Source organism: Lactuca serriola, chromosome 2 (assembly GCF_051521515.1).
Source record: "Lactuca serriola cultivar US96UC23 chromosome 2, Lser_US96UC23_V15, whole genome shotgun sequence".
NCBI lineage: Eukaryota > Viridiplantae > Streptophyta > Magnoliopsida > Asterales > Asteraceae > Lactuca > Lactuca serriola.
In genome coordinates, this window is record NC_136409.1 from 103,868,460 (window position 1) to 103,882,554 (window position 14,095).

The following is a 14,095-nucleotide window of genomic DNA, read 5'->3' on the forward strand; positions in this document are numbered from 1 at the left end:
TTGGTGTTCACAAAGTGGCCAAGTGTATACATACTTGTCGTATCCCAATATTCCACCACCTCGTAAATTAAAATGAATTCATTTTCATTTCATGTCAAGTCTTGATCACATTTCACCAACTACAGGCATCAAGTATTTTCTTTTTAATTTCTCAGTATTGGCATTGGCTTTGGAGAATGACCCTTAAGCGAACATGACCCATTCATATTTTCAATTATTACTAAGAAATTGCCACATTTCTACTTTCGTAAGGTAATAATGGCAGGACTAGGCTTATTGATGAAGGTATCGGATGCAAGTGTAAAGTCTTCATTTGTGTGGTAATGAACTGTTGATAGCTACAATCGTGGTTGATACATGGCCACAAAACATCACCTTGCATCAAGCCATATGAAACAAACCAGAAACACCAGTACCCCATCATTTAAATTATGCATCTCTTAAGTACCAAAAAGTTTCTGTTTGTTCATTGCACAGGGAATTAAGAAATGTAGGATTTGGTAGGAAGTTAATTGTTTCTTTACCAGCTCAGAGCGAGCCACTGCACCATGGAAAGAGGGAATTTCCTTGTGAATAAGCAGACTACCCATTAATCTACTAGCAGCAAACGTAAAGATGATTGGTTTGATGAGTATTTTGTAGTTTTGGGAATTGGAATATATTTTTGCCTTTTGATGTAAAAATTAATGAAAAAAATGGTGTTGAATTGGACATAAAATACTATTTATTGTGTAGGTCCCTTAAAACACACACACTAAAAGCTCACCTAATGTAGATAGTGTATTACGCGCTTGAACCACTTTCATTGATCTCACAATTTACATTAATTAAGAAACAAATAAACAAATTAGCTACTAAATAGGACATTAACAAAAGAATAGGTAAGCATCGAAAACCACGTTCAGCTCCTACTTTTCTGGTCAAGCAAGACTTTTATGTTGATCTGAATCTACCCATGACCCGTGATCCACGACCCGCTCACCCACCGCCCGTTGACCCGTTAAACAAACTGATTAAAGCGACAATCACCCTTTAATCGGTTGTTCACACCATTCACTCACAACAACACTCAATTACAATCAAAATAGCCCGCACTACGAACCATCTTGACCTTTCCCGGACACCTCCACCTTGGTCACATTTGTTCTATGTTTCTTTATGCCATCTAGAAATCGTCATGTTTTGTCCAATTCTTGTTCTTTCTTGAGGACAAGAAAGGTCTAAGCGAGAGGATATTTGTTAGGTGCATTTTGTGCACCTTTTGCACACCTTCTAGTCCCTTTGTGCATCCATTAGCGTAGTTGTCTTTCATTTTTCTTGCATTTCATCAAAGTCATGTTAATCTCTAGAACAACCTTATCTGCATGCTTGTATGGTCTTTTCAGGTAAACCAGAGGTTGAAACGCGCTTCGGTAGGTGTCGGGAAGCATGGGTGAAGATTTCGGGAAGATTGGATGCAAAACGGAAAAGTTGAAAAATCAAGATTGGACCTGGAAGTAGGAGCGACGGGTGTGTTGGATTTGCACTGAAAAATGCACATGGGTCGTGTTTGACCAAGAAGAAGCTGTTGACCATGCTGAACACGACCCGTGTCAGTTTAGCCTATTTTGACACGGGCCGTGTTGACCATGCTGAACACGGCCCGTGTCAGTTTAGCCTATTTCGACAGGTTCCGTGTTCGGCCTAAAAACTGCCTTTTGACAGTTTTTCCTATCTTTCATATTACGGGATTAGGGTCATTTTTACACACACATCATATCAGAGTACTACTGGTGAGGGGATTTCGAAGGCTTTTGCAAGGATTTGATCATTTATCATTTGGAAACATTATTTCTCTTATTTGTAAGTTCTAATTGCACATTATTTTCATCTTTAAACTTGTGATCTTGTTCTAGTCATGTGTTGCTAGAACCCTAGTTTCGCCAACTTCATGTTTTGACTTCTTGGTTGTGATTTCAATCATATGACCTGATGTTTGTTTTTAATTTCTATCTAGTGAATTTGATTATGCTTTAATCAAATGTTTGATTCTAATTGTGATTCTTATTGACCTTTTGAATTAAGGTCAGGTCATTTAAATTATCTAATTGCAAAATGCGTAATTGTTTTGTGAATTGGACTAAGTAACAAGCACTCAATTGATTTCCATTTAATGAATTTAGTGTAAATCTTATTCACACACTCTTACACTCCCAAGCTTGTGAGGAGTATTGGGTGTTGTTGGGAACATTCACATAAAGTTTAATCTAGTCTTTGGATCGAATTCTAAGAGCATGTTTAGATTAGGTTAGTAAGGTTAGGTAATCAAAGATCTTGTTTTGGTTAATTAATGTGGTGAATGAGAAGTGTTAGAGCTTGTTAACACTTTCAAGTACCAACTTAGATAAAATAGAACAAATATCCTGTCATCTTTGAATCGCATTGCTAAGTTGTCATACATAGAGTTGGAGTCCTTACAAATTCTGAAATTAATTTACTCCTTTGGTCGATTACTTGTGTCTTAAATTTGTTTGTTTAATCATTGCATTCAAAATCCCCCCTCTTTACTGTTAGTGATCAAAGTGTTGGGTTTAGAGCATTCTAACACTCCTATGGTGTACATGCAACCCTATAAACCTTGGATCTATGTTTTCTCTATTATTCATTTTGATCATTTAATTAATTCTAAATTAAGTCTTGATCAATACTAATTAAATAATATGATTCCATATTAATATATTAGAACTTATAAGATATTAATATTAATCATAAATATACTATTCTCAAAGATTATCCATATAAATTGTGTTGGTTAAGTGGAACCCAAATGGACCATGCCGGGTCGAGTCAAGTACATACCAAATATAGTTATGGACTTAGACATTAATCCAACAGTCTTCCACTTGGATAAGTCTAAAACTATTATTGAGTATGACTTCAAAAACCAACTGGCAATCATAGCTCTTAAAGTCGCTGTCGAACTCTGATCTTTGTCAATGACTGTCCATTAGATAATGGATCATATATTCCTCCATTCTAGATATCATATGGATTATAATCATTCTCTCTGTCCATTTGTTGTTTCCCGATTTCCGATTCATGACGACTGACTGATTGAACAAACCAAATCAGTATTGGCTTGGCCAAGCACTCACATGTATCATCATTAAATCATCGAGGGGCCCACAGATACCACTTTTATCCCGATGGTAAACAGAATGGATAAATTCGAATCATATGGATTGTTCTACTACTTGTTGAATCATACACAAATGCATGTTTTATAACATCGAGTTACCGAATGCGGTTTCGTGCAATCAATTTACAACCAACTCATAGTAACAAATCATATCTCTAGGTTTGAAGAATATAAGATATTATCATCTCATGATCACTCGTGATAAAACCCATGAAGAGATTTAAATGAGCGCGGGTTGAATCCAATACTCAGAACTTATGAGCACTCATGAGTGTTGTAGCACAACTTTGTCCACCAACTTGGACCTCTACAAGCCAACCCATGACAGTCTTGATTCATATCTACTTCCAACATATGACTGACTGTGGATGGTTTGAATAACTTAGTCATTTTGAAAGAATAACCTAGTTATTATGGAAGTCAAAACATGCAAAATGAAGCATAAGAATAAATGAATCTAATATGGCATCAAAACCTATGAATATAAATAAAACACTTTCTATTTATCACCATACTGATTACTCATTATTCATTGTTTCGGTTTTATCAACTTTTGTTCTTGAATTAAAAACACTAGGTATCCCATGCTCCAAGCATGTACACTATGTTTTCTAAACAATAGCTTTTCCATACACCAAGTATGAATTCTATGTTTTTCTATGATCTTTTTCTTTTTGAAATAGATCAATTAAACATAATTTCAATGATTCTCTTTTCACACTCCACTACAAGAAAAAGAGCCTTTTACGACGCGCAAACCACGATACTCATTGATTTATGTTACACAAAAGAGAGTGACAGTAACAATGTGTCATCTGTTCAAAAAATTTAAGGATTTAGGTCACGCATTATTGTGTGCCGTTAAATTAGTGTCTCATGTAAAAAAAATAAAAAACACGGAGGGCACTTTATGTAAAATATGCGTCCTCTATGAATGTCGTTTTATATTTTTTAAGAAACGCGCGTCTCTCTTCTGAGAGGGAAAATGAAATCCCCAAAAATATTAAACGCCGCTTTCTTCTCCTACGTTTGTTCCAATGATCTGTTCTCTAATATCTCCATTCCTTCGTCTCCACCCCTCACCCACCTCCACTACCTCCAACCCACACCAACTCTTCAGGCCTGCACGACGACGACGTATCGGCCTTATCGACTAACACTTCATCCATCATCACCATTTGCAGCTCTCTCACACTGTCCTCACTGTTAAACCTTACAAAATCCTTATATAACTTTCCGATAACAATCAAATTCCGGCGCTCTGTGACTATCGCCGCGAGCAAAAACCTTATTTCGAGTCCCTGTGTGTATATTTTGGTATAGAACTCGAAGGAGGAAGTACGAGTGGCTCTGGACCAAAAACCTAATTTTGGAAGCAAAAACCTAATTTCGAGTCAATGGCCTCTCGATCTCTGGCTCATTATCGCGGTTAGTTTCGTTCCTAAGTATTACCTAATAGATTTAATTGCCGCTTAAAATTTTATTGTCTTGAACGATTACAACTTTTCTTGAGATATATCGTGTTTATTTCGATTTTGTGTAATATACTGAATCCCAATCTCGATGATTCAAGAGTATTTGATATTTCGAGTAAGGGCTATGCGATTATGGACCTTGTGGAAAACCTGCTCTCTCTTTTTTTGTGATTTAGGTCAAACTTTTGTTAAATTTAGGTTTATTTATTTATTTAGGGGAGCCGGTGAGTACATTTCATTTGATAAATCACATGTCCACCAGATCTCTATGGTTCAGTGGGCTATGAGGCTTCCCACTAGACATTGCTTTGAAATCACAAACTCAGATTCCCAAAATTATGACCAAAATGACGGAATACCAGAAAATGGAGCAATTGTTTGTGTGGGTGATGATGAATTTCAATCTGATCCATCTTCTTCCCCAGATCATGATTCGATTCTTTTACCAAAAGAATTAGAGGGTCTTCATGAAAAATACTCAGCCACTTGTAGATTGTTTTAGTATTGAGAGCTTCTATCAGCAACATCAAACTTCAAACCCGGTTTGTGTTCTATTTGTTATCTTGAAATAATATTTATGTGGATTATCATTGCTGATTTACTTTTCTTGAACCTTTTCAGAGAACATGATAGGAAAAGGAGGGAATAGTAAGGTATCCCACCAGACCAACAGAGATTAATTTTTGCTGGAAAGCAATTAGAAGATGGCAGAACTCTTGCTGATTACAACATCCAGAAGGAATCCACGCTTCATTTGGTTCTTAGACTCAGGGGAGGAACTATGATCAAGGTCAAGACTCTGACTGGAAAAGAAATTGAAATTGATATTGAACCAACTGATTCCATTGATCGGATCAAGGAAAGAGTTGAAGAGAAGGAAGGAATTCCTCCAGTTCAACAGAGGTTTGCCACTTTCTTTCATTATCTTCGAATTGTATTGAAGGCAATATGTGTATACATAACTTGTTTTGCTGAAGTAACGAATTAATCATAAAGACATGATATGATGATTTACACCCTTTAACAAGAATCATTTGCTTATTTTTTATACTTTTATACAAATGGCTGATTTAAAATAAGTTGTAACAGATTGGTTGCTGTTTTTATCTTTGTAGTAAATATAAAAAAATCAATAAAAGTAGATTGCTATTTCTTATGATTAGCACTTAATAATATGACATGAAATCTTTTGTAGGCTGATCTATGCTGGGAAACAGCTTGCAGATGATAAGACTGCAAAAGACTACAATATTGAGGGGGGTTCTGTTCTTCATCTTGTTCTTGCACTAAGAGGTGGTGGTAAGTGATAAGTGGTAAGTGGTAAGTGGTAACAATCAAGAAAGACTACATGTTTACCAAAGTTTAGTAATGAAACTATGTATATGGCTGCATACCTTAGTCTCATTTGGCTTTTTTATATTTTTATTTTATGAGCATTTATTTGCACTTGATGTCATTTGAAAACAAATTGAGCTTTTATCCTATATCTTTGCTATATTTTGTTAAATTGTGAAGTTTATTGGTGAGTATATAACTAATGTTGCAAATAATTTTTAATCACATAACTTTTAATATTTTCTAATAATATTTTTTTTGTGATAATAGGATGATTGCTCATGCTACAGAGTTACTGACACCTGGCAATATTCAAGTAGAAATTCTTTTAAAAGAAGAAAGACATAATGTTCAATTACTTTTGTACTGTAAACAGAATATTGAGATATGTCGTTTATATAATCTTGATAGTGTAAGTCCAAATGATATGAAGGTAATTTTATTAAATCAATGTTTTCTATAAATGTTTTATTGAATAATTGATTATAACAGAATGAGATATTACATATTAATTAACAGATTGCTATAATGCATCACTGGAAGCATGGTAGAAAAGGTTCCAGAATCTTCTGGCTACAACAAGCTCATGATGAAGTTCGCCTTAATAGAAATGCTCAGAAGTTGTTTGACTTTGTTGGAAAGTTAATCTCTGATGAATATATCTTTTACAAGGGTAACAATTAAGTGTCATAATATATATTTTCTCATTAAGCTCTCAATGGGATTCTAACGGTTTTTATATCAATTGTTTGTAGGAGGAAAAAACATGGTAGATTTAAATTTTGGTCCCAGCTCTTGGAGACTCTTCCTCTTCCAAATGTGAGCAAACAATTATCATTCAGTCTTTTACATATAAATGATAATTATAATTTATAAATTAAAAACTTGATTATTTAATGTTTTTTTTTTGTTTTTTAGATCAAATGGATATGCCCTACTTCACCTTCTCAACCATTAACCTTATTCGGCGGCTTTCCCACAACTGCATGTATGATTTAAATTTTGACAACACTATTTTTTTTTTATTATCATAATGTGAAATTGTATCCCTAAGGGTAAATATGTAAAATGTAATTATGTATGATGGATTTTAGGGTTTGATGTAAGTGACCTATCTGAAGATGCACATCAAGATGTAGAATCAATGGATGCTTCTGCAGCACATGTATTGAGTCTCTTATCTACTAAGCCTCCTAATAGTAAGTTTCAAAATTAATTTACTTTTATCTACTTTGGATAAATTCAAGAAATGTTTGACTTCTTTTTGTAGTCAAACTTGGTGTAGGAGGGTTTAGTATGGGAGCAGCAACTGCTCTATATTCTGCAACATGTTTTTCACATGGAAAATTTGGAAATGGAAACTCATACTCTACTCATTTGGATGCAATTGTTGGCCTTAGTGGTTGGCTTCCATGTGCAAAGTTTGACTCTCTTCACCATTTTACCTTTTTATCCCTCTTACTTAAACCACATTGCTATTTTTAATAACAATTTATCTTTAAAAAATATCTCTAGGGATCTGAGTAACAAGGTGGAAGGGGAGGAAGCTGCAAATCGTGCTTCATCCTTGCCTATTTTACTTTGTCATGGCAAAGGTAAATATTTTAAAAACTTGATTATTTAGTGTTTCTGTGCGTCTCCCCTGTCATTTAAGGGACTCACTGCTTCATGAAATAGAACTCGACATTCTTAAGGTTTTAGAAAATAAAGAGATCGAGAAAATGATTCTCTCAGATATTTTCTGCAGATGTGCTTTTTTGTCAAATTTCCTGTATGGTTCGTATGTTACAAGGTATTTTTATTCTCTAATCTTGGTGATTTTTATTTAAAATATAAAAGGAAATTTTACCAAATCATTTTGTTGCATTAGGTTGAAAGAAGAAAAATTTCTTTCTTCTCCAAAGTTGGTCAGTACATGTTAGAAATGCTGATTCATGCTGTTTCAGTGATTGAAAAACGTTCCAGTGATATTTTTATTTAAAATATAAAAGGAAATTTTACCAAATCATTTACTTTATATTCTTTATTATTGCTTGCAGTGAATGTGTTGGAATTGGAATTGGCTAGCATATTTGGCGGATTGTTGGCGATTAGTCATAATGTAAGTAATAAGTTGCATATTAGTGTATATGTATGTATTTTGCTTTGATGTTGTTTGTTTACAATTACAACTTTGGGACCTGAGAAACGAAGGCAGATGATCTTCTTCTTCAGAAGAGGATCGATACCAACAACTTTTGGGGCGAAGAGAGGATTTCCCGCTTCACATGTTGGTTTCTCTGTTATCGTACCTGGTGTTTGGGTTCCTTCCACCGGTTGTATCTGGGTTTTCATTCCGTGAGAGCAACGACAAAATCAGGGCCACCTCCTAAACATGTTGAAAATCAGGGCTACCTCCTAAACATGTTGAGAGGTATTAATGACCCCCTCAATTTATAATCAAATCAAGTTTCTTTTGAATCATAGTGTGACTTGAGTTGTGTTTTAATTTATGTTTATCATTTAGGTTTGTATTTGCGGTTCAAGTTTTGGTGATTCTCACTAATGTTTCAGGAATTTGCCAAACATTGATGGTATAGAACCATTTAATCATGAATTTTCTCTTGTGTAGTAAGATTTATATGAACATTAAAGTTACATGTTTTGTGCCAAATTTTGAAGTTGAATAGCATTCCTGAAAGATATTGTTATAAAGAAGAGGGAAAAATGCTTCAATCAAGTAAATGTATTCCTGAACAGTTAATATTTGTCATTGAACTGTAGGTAGACTCGTTTGCTTACCTACCTCCTAACTCAAAGCATCACTTTGAGAGTTATGAATCTTCTACACTTGTTGTATTTGAAAAAAGGTATGTTATTCCTTCTCTTTATTTCATCCTGCATCTGTGTGTGTTATCAATTAACCACAAGGGCTAAAAAGTAATTTAACTTTTGTGTAGGTATGCTTACCTAGAAGATCATATTCCCGAGCCAATTGTTGGCTCCACCAATTAGCAGCCACTTCTTGATACTCCTGGAGACGTATGTACTTTTTTAACAATCAACCTAGTAGAATAAGAGTCCACTTTTTTACTATTAATTTTTTTACTGTTTCCATATTAGGTATTCCATATTAATTTTTTTAACAATCAACCTAGAATAAGACATCACTGCCCTTTTGAGTCTCAAGAAAATGCAAAACCCTGCAGTGACACTGTTACCTTTTGGTTTACCAATCCAATCTACATGTCACATTCCTTAGTAACTGATTCACTAGGATCCATCAAAGGCTCTATCTTTCTGCTGAAGAGAACCGTCCCCTTTGATTACTGATAAATTGATGGTCATTCATATTTTCTTTATCTATCCCCTCAAAATGAAATGTATCTCAATTATTGCAGTTTCAAACTGAGAAGAAGCATTCAGATTGTCTGGATGTCTTAAGCGAGACACATAACAGAGCCTCAGATCAAAAGATCCAGATTGGTGCTGATCCGGGTGATGGTTACACAAAGCACATTTTTAGAGGCTAGATGCAAGTAGTCTCTCTCTTTCTCTATCTCCTTTTTTTTTTAAATAAATTTGGTTCTCATTGTTGGCTTCCGAATAGCTTTTTATTAATCCTTGTAGCTAATTAAACATTAAATTAATTATGCAGGTTTTGAAGTTTTTGATGGAAAAGAATAGTGTTAATGCTCTTCATAGAAAAGTATGTTGGTATTTTAGGAAATTTGGCTAATAATTTAGTTAATTATATAAAAAATATTGAAATCTTACATTTGTCTACTATTGGAATGATTATTTGTAGTATTACATTTGTCTACTATTCGAATGATTATTTGTATAACATTAACTTTTGTGTAATGCATTGTATTATTTGTATATGGTATTTTATTTTCCATTATGTGACATAAAATGCAAATTTAATATGAAAATAAGTAAATCCATAAATAATTTTTTTTTAAATTTAAAATTACGATACGCAAAAATGTGTGTCATCTTCATTTATGACATGGCCTTTCTTGACAGGGGCTTTCTTGATACGCATTGCGTGTCATTAACACGCACGTCGTAAGGTTACGACACGCAAATGCGTGTCATCTTCCTTTATGACAGGGCCTTCCTTGATACGCATTGCGTGTCGTAACCGCGCGTCGTAAATGCGCGTCGTAAATGCGCGTCGTAAATGCGCGTCGTCTATAGACGACGCGCAAAAGCGCGTCGTCTCTCTTTATGACAGGGCCTTCCTTGACACGCATTTGCGCATCGTCTGAGCGTTTTACGACGCGCAATGAGCGTCGTAAAAGGCCTTTTTTCTTGTAGTGCTCCCAATTCCTTGTCTAAATGTAAGAATTCCAAATTCCTATCATTTATCGAAATCTGTTTAGATTTTAAACTTATATGCACTGTTCCTCTTGTAATGATTATGTACAAAGCCACAAAGGCTTGGCAACAATCATTACAGAGTATCCCAATGGAGAGCAATTCCATGGAAACGATGCCTCAGATTCAAAGCGCATTGCTTTGAACATGCTTCTTGCATTAAGTTTCTTCAACCTTACACAGATTGCTTCCACCTATGAAGACAACTCTATATTCCCATTTTGACTATCACTTCTAAACAAGAGATGCCTCTTTTCAGAATATGTCAATATGGTCCTTCCAAAATTAACAGTATACTTCCAACTGTCCTTGAGCAACCAATCTTTGGTAAACCTTAGATTGTCCTTGACAATTGCTTAATCACATTAGTCATATCCAATTCTAGACATTTTCCTCCTTAATGCCCCAAGGCATTTGGAAAATTCAGAAAGGATAAATATATTAGCACATGTAATCGATCTTTTACCCAAAGTAAATGGGACACGATTCATGATGTTTCACATAAAGACATGGTTCTAGACCAGTCTTTTGGCATAATAATTTTTTTTTGCCATATTCTCAAAATTTGAATATGAAAAGGGATGCCATAATCATAATCGAATTTTGAGAACGCAATATATAGAATTTTCTTAAGTTGAACCGATCCAACATGAAATTCATATATATATATATATATATATATATATATATATATATATATATTCTTGACTAAAGGTGATTAAAACCTCAATATAAGCTCTTTAGAATTATTATAAACTCAATCTAAGCTTTTTAGAATTGAAATGAAGTATAGTTTCCTCTCCCTTAATTGTAGCAAAACAACTTTTTCAACCCCTGCAACCTCATGAATTAAAACTTTTGTTTTCTATAATTAACATTGCTAACTTGCAATACTTACCATAATTATCATGCTCCCACTAACATGATGATTATTAACATAACACTTATGCTCCCACTAGCTTTGACATGTACCTAGAAATCAACTGGACTCCTAGAAATCAATACTTTATTGAATTTCTTACCAAAGTTCAGATTTATGATACTAGATTGCCTTGATAAGACTTTATCAAAATCATACACCTCTCTTAGATAGCTCACAGGCGTGTCTAAACAATTATGAAGAGGGATGTCATAATCATAATGTTTAGACCTTTTGTCATTCCCACAATTGCTATCTACTCAAAATCTACTTAGTGAAAGAGTTTCCTTACCATCATTTTCATGAATCGAAGAGAAATCTTATGACACTTAGATTTTATGGTGTAAGTGTTCCTATCCATGTGAATTTGTCAAAACCATAATCACAAGACTAGGTTAGTGACAAATCCTAAATCATATGGATTGAACTTGTGCAATCTTAACTTCTTGCCACCTGGCAGCCCAAGGGCATGCCATTGCTTCCAAGTAGCTATGCAAACAATTAAGAACATGTAGAACTCAAATGTATAGCCAACTTAACTGGAATTGGCACATAAATGTCAACACGATAGGTTATAAACCTTTAGTTGTGTGCTAGTGATGAAACACAGGTTTTTATTCTTGATTACTTCTTGAAACCCTTTCAGGATCTTTTAGACTCCCACTGTCTCCTTGACCTATAAGACTTTCTTGCCAAATATTCAAGAGATAGTGTGGATTCTAATCAAGACAGACACTTAACACAATTAGCCTTAGTTGGTCTTTGTTTTATCCAAAACATCACAACTTACTAATTTCAAATGTACAAGAGTAGAAAACTTTTACTCTTACATTTGACAAGTATTCTAAACCTTCTTTAAGACATTTTACTCAAGTTACAATCTTAGAGTATAACTCTATGAATTTTTTTTGGAACGAAGTATGAATCATCTTCTTGATTTAATCACATCAACAATTCATAACTCCTCTTCTTAACTATCATAATGCACTTAGAGGATGAATTGTGATAAGGTCTCAAAATCGTTAAGATGATCTTAAAACATGATACTAAAGTACTCTCCCATCTTTTCAGATTTGAGAAACTTTTATCCTTCTGCCTAATTTGATTCTTCTTATGCGTTTTCTCAAACATTGAAAAATTTCCAATGTTTCAGAATTATATTTAAGCTTGTAAGTATAATCATATTTACTAAACCTTAGTAAATCATGACGAATAGTCTTATCCATCTTTCGTGGTGGACTTTGACAAGTGCACAAGAAAGTGTACTTGATCCCATAGTCCTTCTCTTGAGTCACATATACATGTGAACACGGAACTAGTCTTAATTTTCCGAAGTTGAAAATTCTCATACATCACACTCAACACCTTGTATGATTCCAAGTTTCGGTCCAATTGAAACTTGGGTGATGAGAGTATTTCCTTACTTGGTAAATTTAAACACTACCACAAATGAAAGAATCAAGTTCATTTTTCCAATATTGCTAGAAACATACAGTCATCAAGTTTTCATAAATGCCATTGTAAGGACATATAAAATAAAGTAAAACAAATTTTTATTTATTTTAAAGTGCGGAAAAAAACTTTTTCCTTACAATGTAACTTGAAATGAAAACTATGCTATTACATGTTTCCCAACAATCTATCATAACTCCTAAGAAATAGCTCAAGAATCCGATCTTCAATCAAGCAATAGAAATCCATCTTCACAGTTAGATTCAACATACTCTTTCTTTATGTTTCTTCACTTTTCTTTGATTCTTAAAACATCAACATGTGACCCAGTCACATCATGTATCAAGAATCTCAGAATACAAACTTAACAGAGTTAGATAGTGGTCTTTACCTGAAGTAGAGTCAAACTTACTGACTTTAACATCCTTAGGTAAAAATTTGGCAGCTTCGCAATCAGTGCCCCTTCCTTTGGCAATTTAACATATGGACCCTTTAGGTAATGGTACATGGGACAATATTAGACTTAGTCTTTCTCTTTACCATTTGGTCAACCGAGTTAACTATGGCCAATCCCTTTCAATTGGGAAGAGAAAGCTTTTAGTGGGTATCCAATGTCACCATTGTCAATGTCCATAAAGTTTTGGGAAGTCGATCTTCTAATCAAATTAGCTTTACTAGCATTACAAATCATTGCTGATTCAGCAGAACCAAGCAAATAGATAAGATCATTAAGGGTCTTGTCATAGTCTGTTTCATAGGAGTCCCAAAGGAAGTCACTATGTGACTTAGAAAGTGATCGAACCACTAACTTTCTCAAGACTTTGACACCCAACTCTCCCGGCTTGTCAATATGTGACTTCATCTCCAAGATGCGACCATACATAGACCTTGCTTGCCAATAGGGCTTGAGTGACCTTCAACTTGTGGGTTAGGGAGAATAATTCGAGGAGGTGGAGGAAGTGAAGTTCCAAGAGATTTGGGAAGATCATAGATGTCTGAACTAGACATCTTTCGAGAGATATTCAAGATAGTTGATTTAAATTCCTTAATAGAACACCCAATATGAAATATTAAGGCTGGGACCCAACAAACTATTTTATAACTTGGAAGAGGGATGCCTTAATCTAAGGGCTAAACTTGGAATTAAAGTATTCATAAGAGAAAACTTTTCAAATTCCAAAACTTGAGGGCAAGTTTTGTAACTTTCAAAACTTTTCTATTCCATAACTTATGTGTTTAAAGTAGTTTTAATTAAAAAACTCTTCAAGTTCCATAACTCGAGGACAAGTTATGGAAGACTTTAAACTAATTAATAAAGTGACTCTTCATAATTCATAACTTATGGAAGATTTATGAGTTTAACTAACGTTACAC

At 34.2% G+C, this 14,095-nt stretch overlaps 2 protein-coding genes and 1 long non-coding RNA gene across 3 annotated transcripts; all 3 read left to right on the forward strand.

The window, feature by feature from the left end:
* Nucleotides 1–5,281: 5,281 nt before the first annotated feature.
* On the forward strand, nucleotides 5,282–6,160 carry LOC145086590 (ubiquitin-NEDD8-like protein RUB2). Its single transcript, XM_079024405.1, has 2 exons — nucleotides 5,282–5,556; nucleotides 5,849–6,160. The coding sequence occupies exons 1-2, from the start codon at nucleotides 5,435–5,437 to the stop codon at nucleotides 5,958–5,960; spliced, it is 234 nt and encodes a 77-aa protein (XP_078880531.1). The 5' UTR covers nucleotides 5,282–5,434; the 3' UTR covers nucleotides 5,961–6,160.
* LOC145089436 (uncharacterized) lies at nucleotides 6,022–8,137 on the forward strand. Its single transcript, XM_079027875.1, has 11 exons — nucleotides 6,022–6,031; nucleotides 6,169–6,175; nucleotides 6,259–6,421; nucleotides 6,508–6,582; nucleotides 6,648–6,661; nucleotides 6,744–6,807; nucleotides 6,907–6,976; nucleotides 7,083–7,187; nucleotides 7,259–7,409; nucleotides 7,504–7,583; nucleotides 8,028–8,137. Exons 1-11 carry the CDS (start codon nucleotides 6,022–6,024, stop codon nucleotides 8,135–8,137), a joined length of 849 nt encoding a protein of 282 aa, XP_078884001.1.
* A 3-nt stretch (nucleotides 8,138–8,140) lies between these two features.
* Nucleotides 8,141–9,500, forward strand: LOC145090386 (uncharacterized). The gene is made up of 5 exons (XR_013701533.1): nucleotides 8,141–8,401; nucleotides 8,495–8,561; nucleotides 8,752–8,837; nucleotides 8,928–9,009; nucleotides 9,369–9,500. It is a non-coding gene; the product is annotated as an uncharacterized LOC145090386 (long non-coding RNA).
* The last annotated feature ends 4,595 nt before the right edge of the window (nucleotides 9,501–14,095 follow it).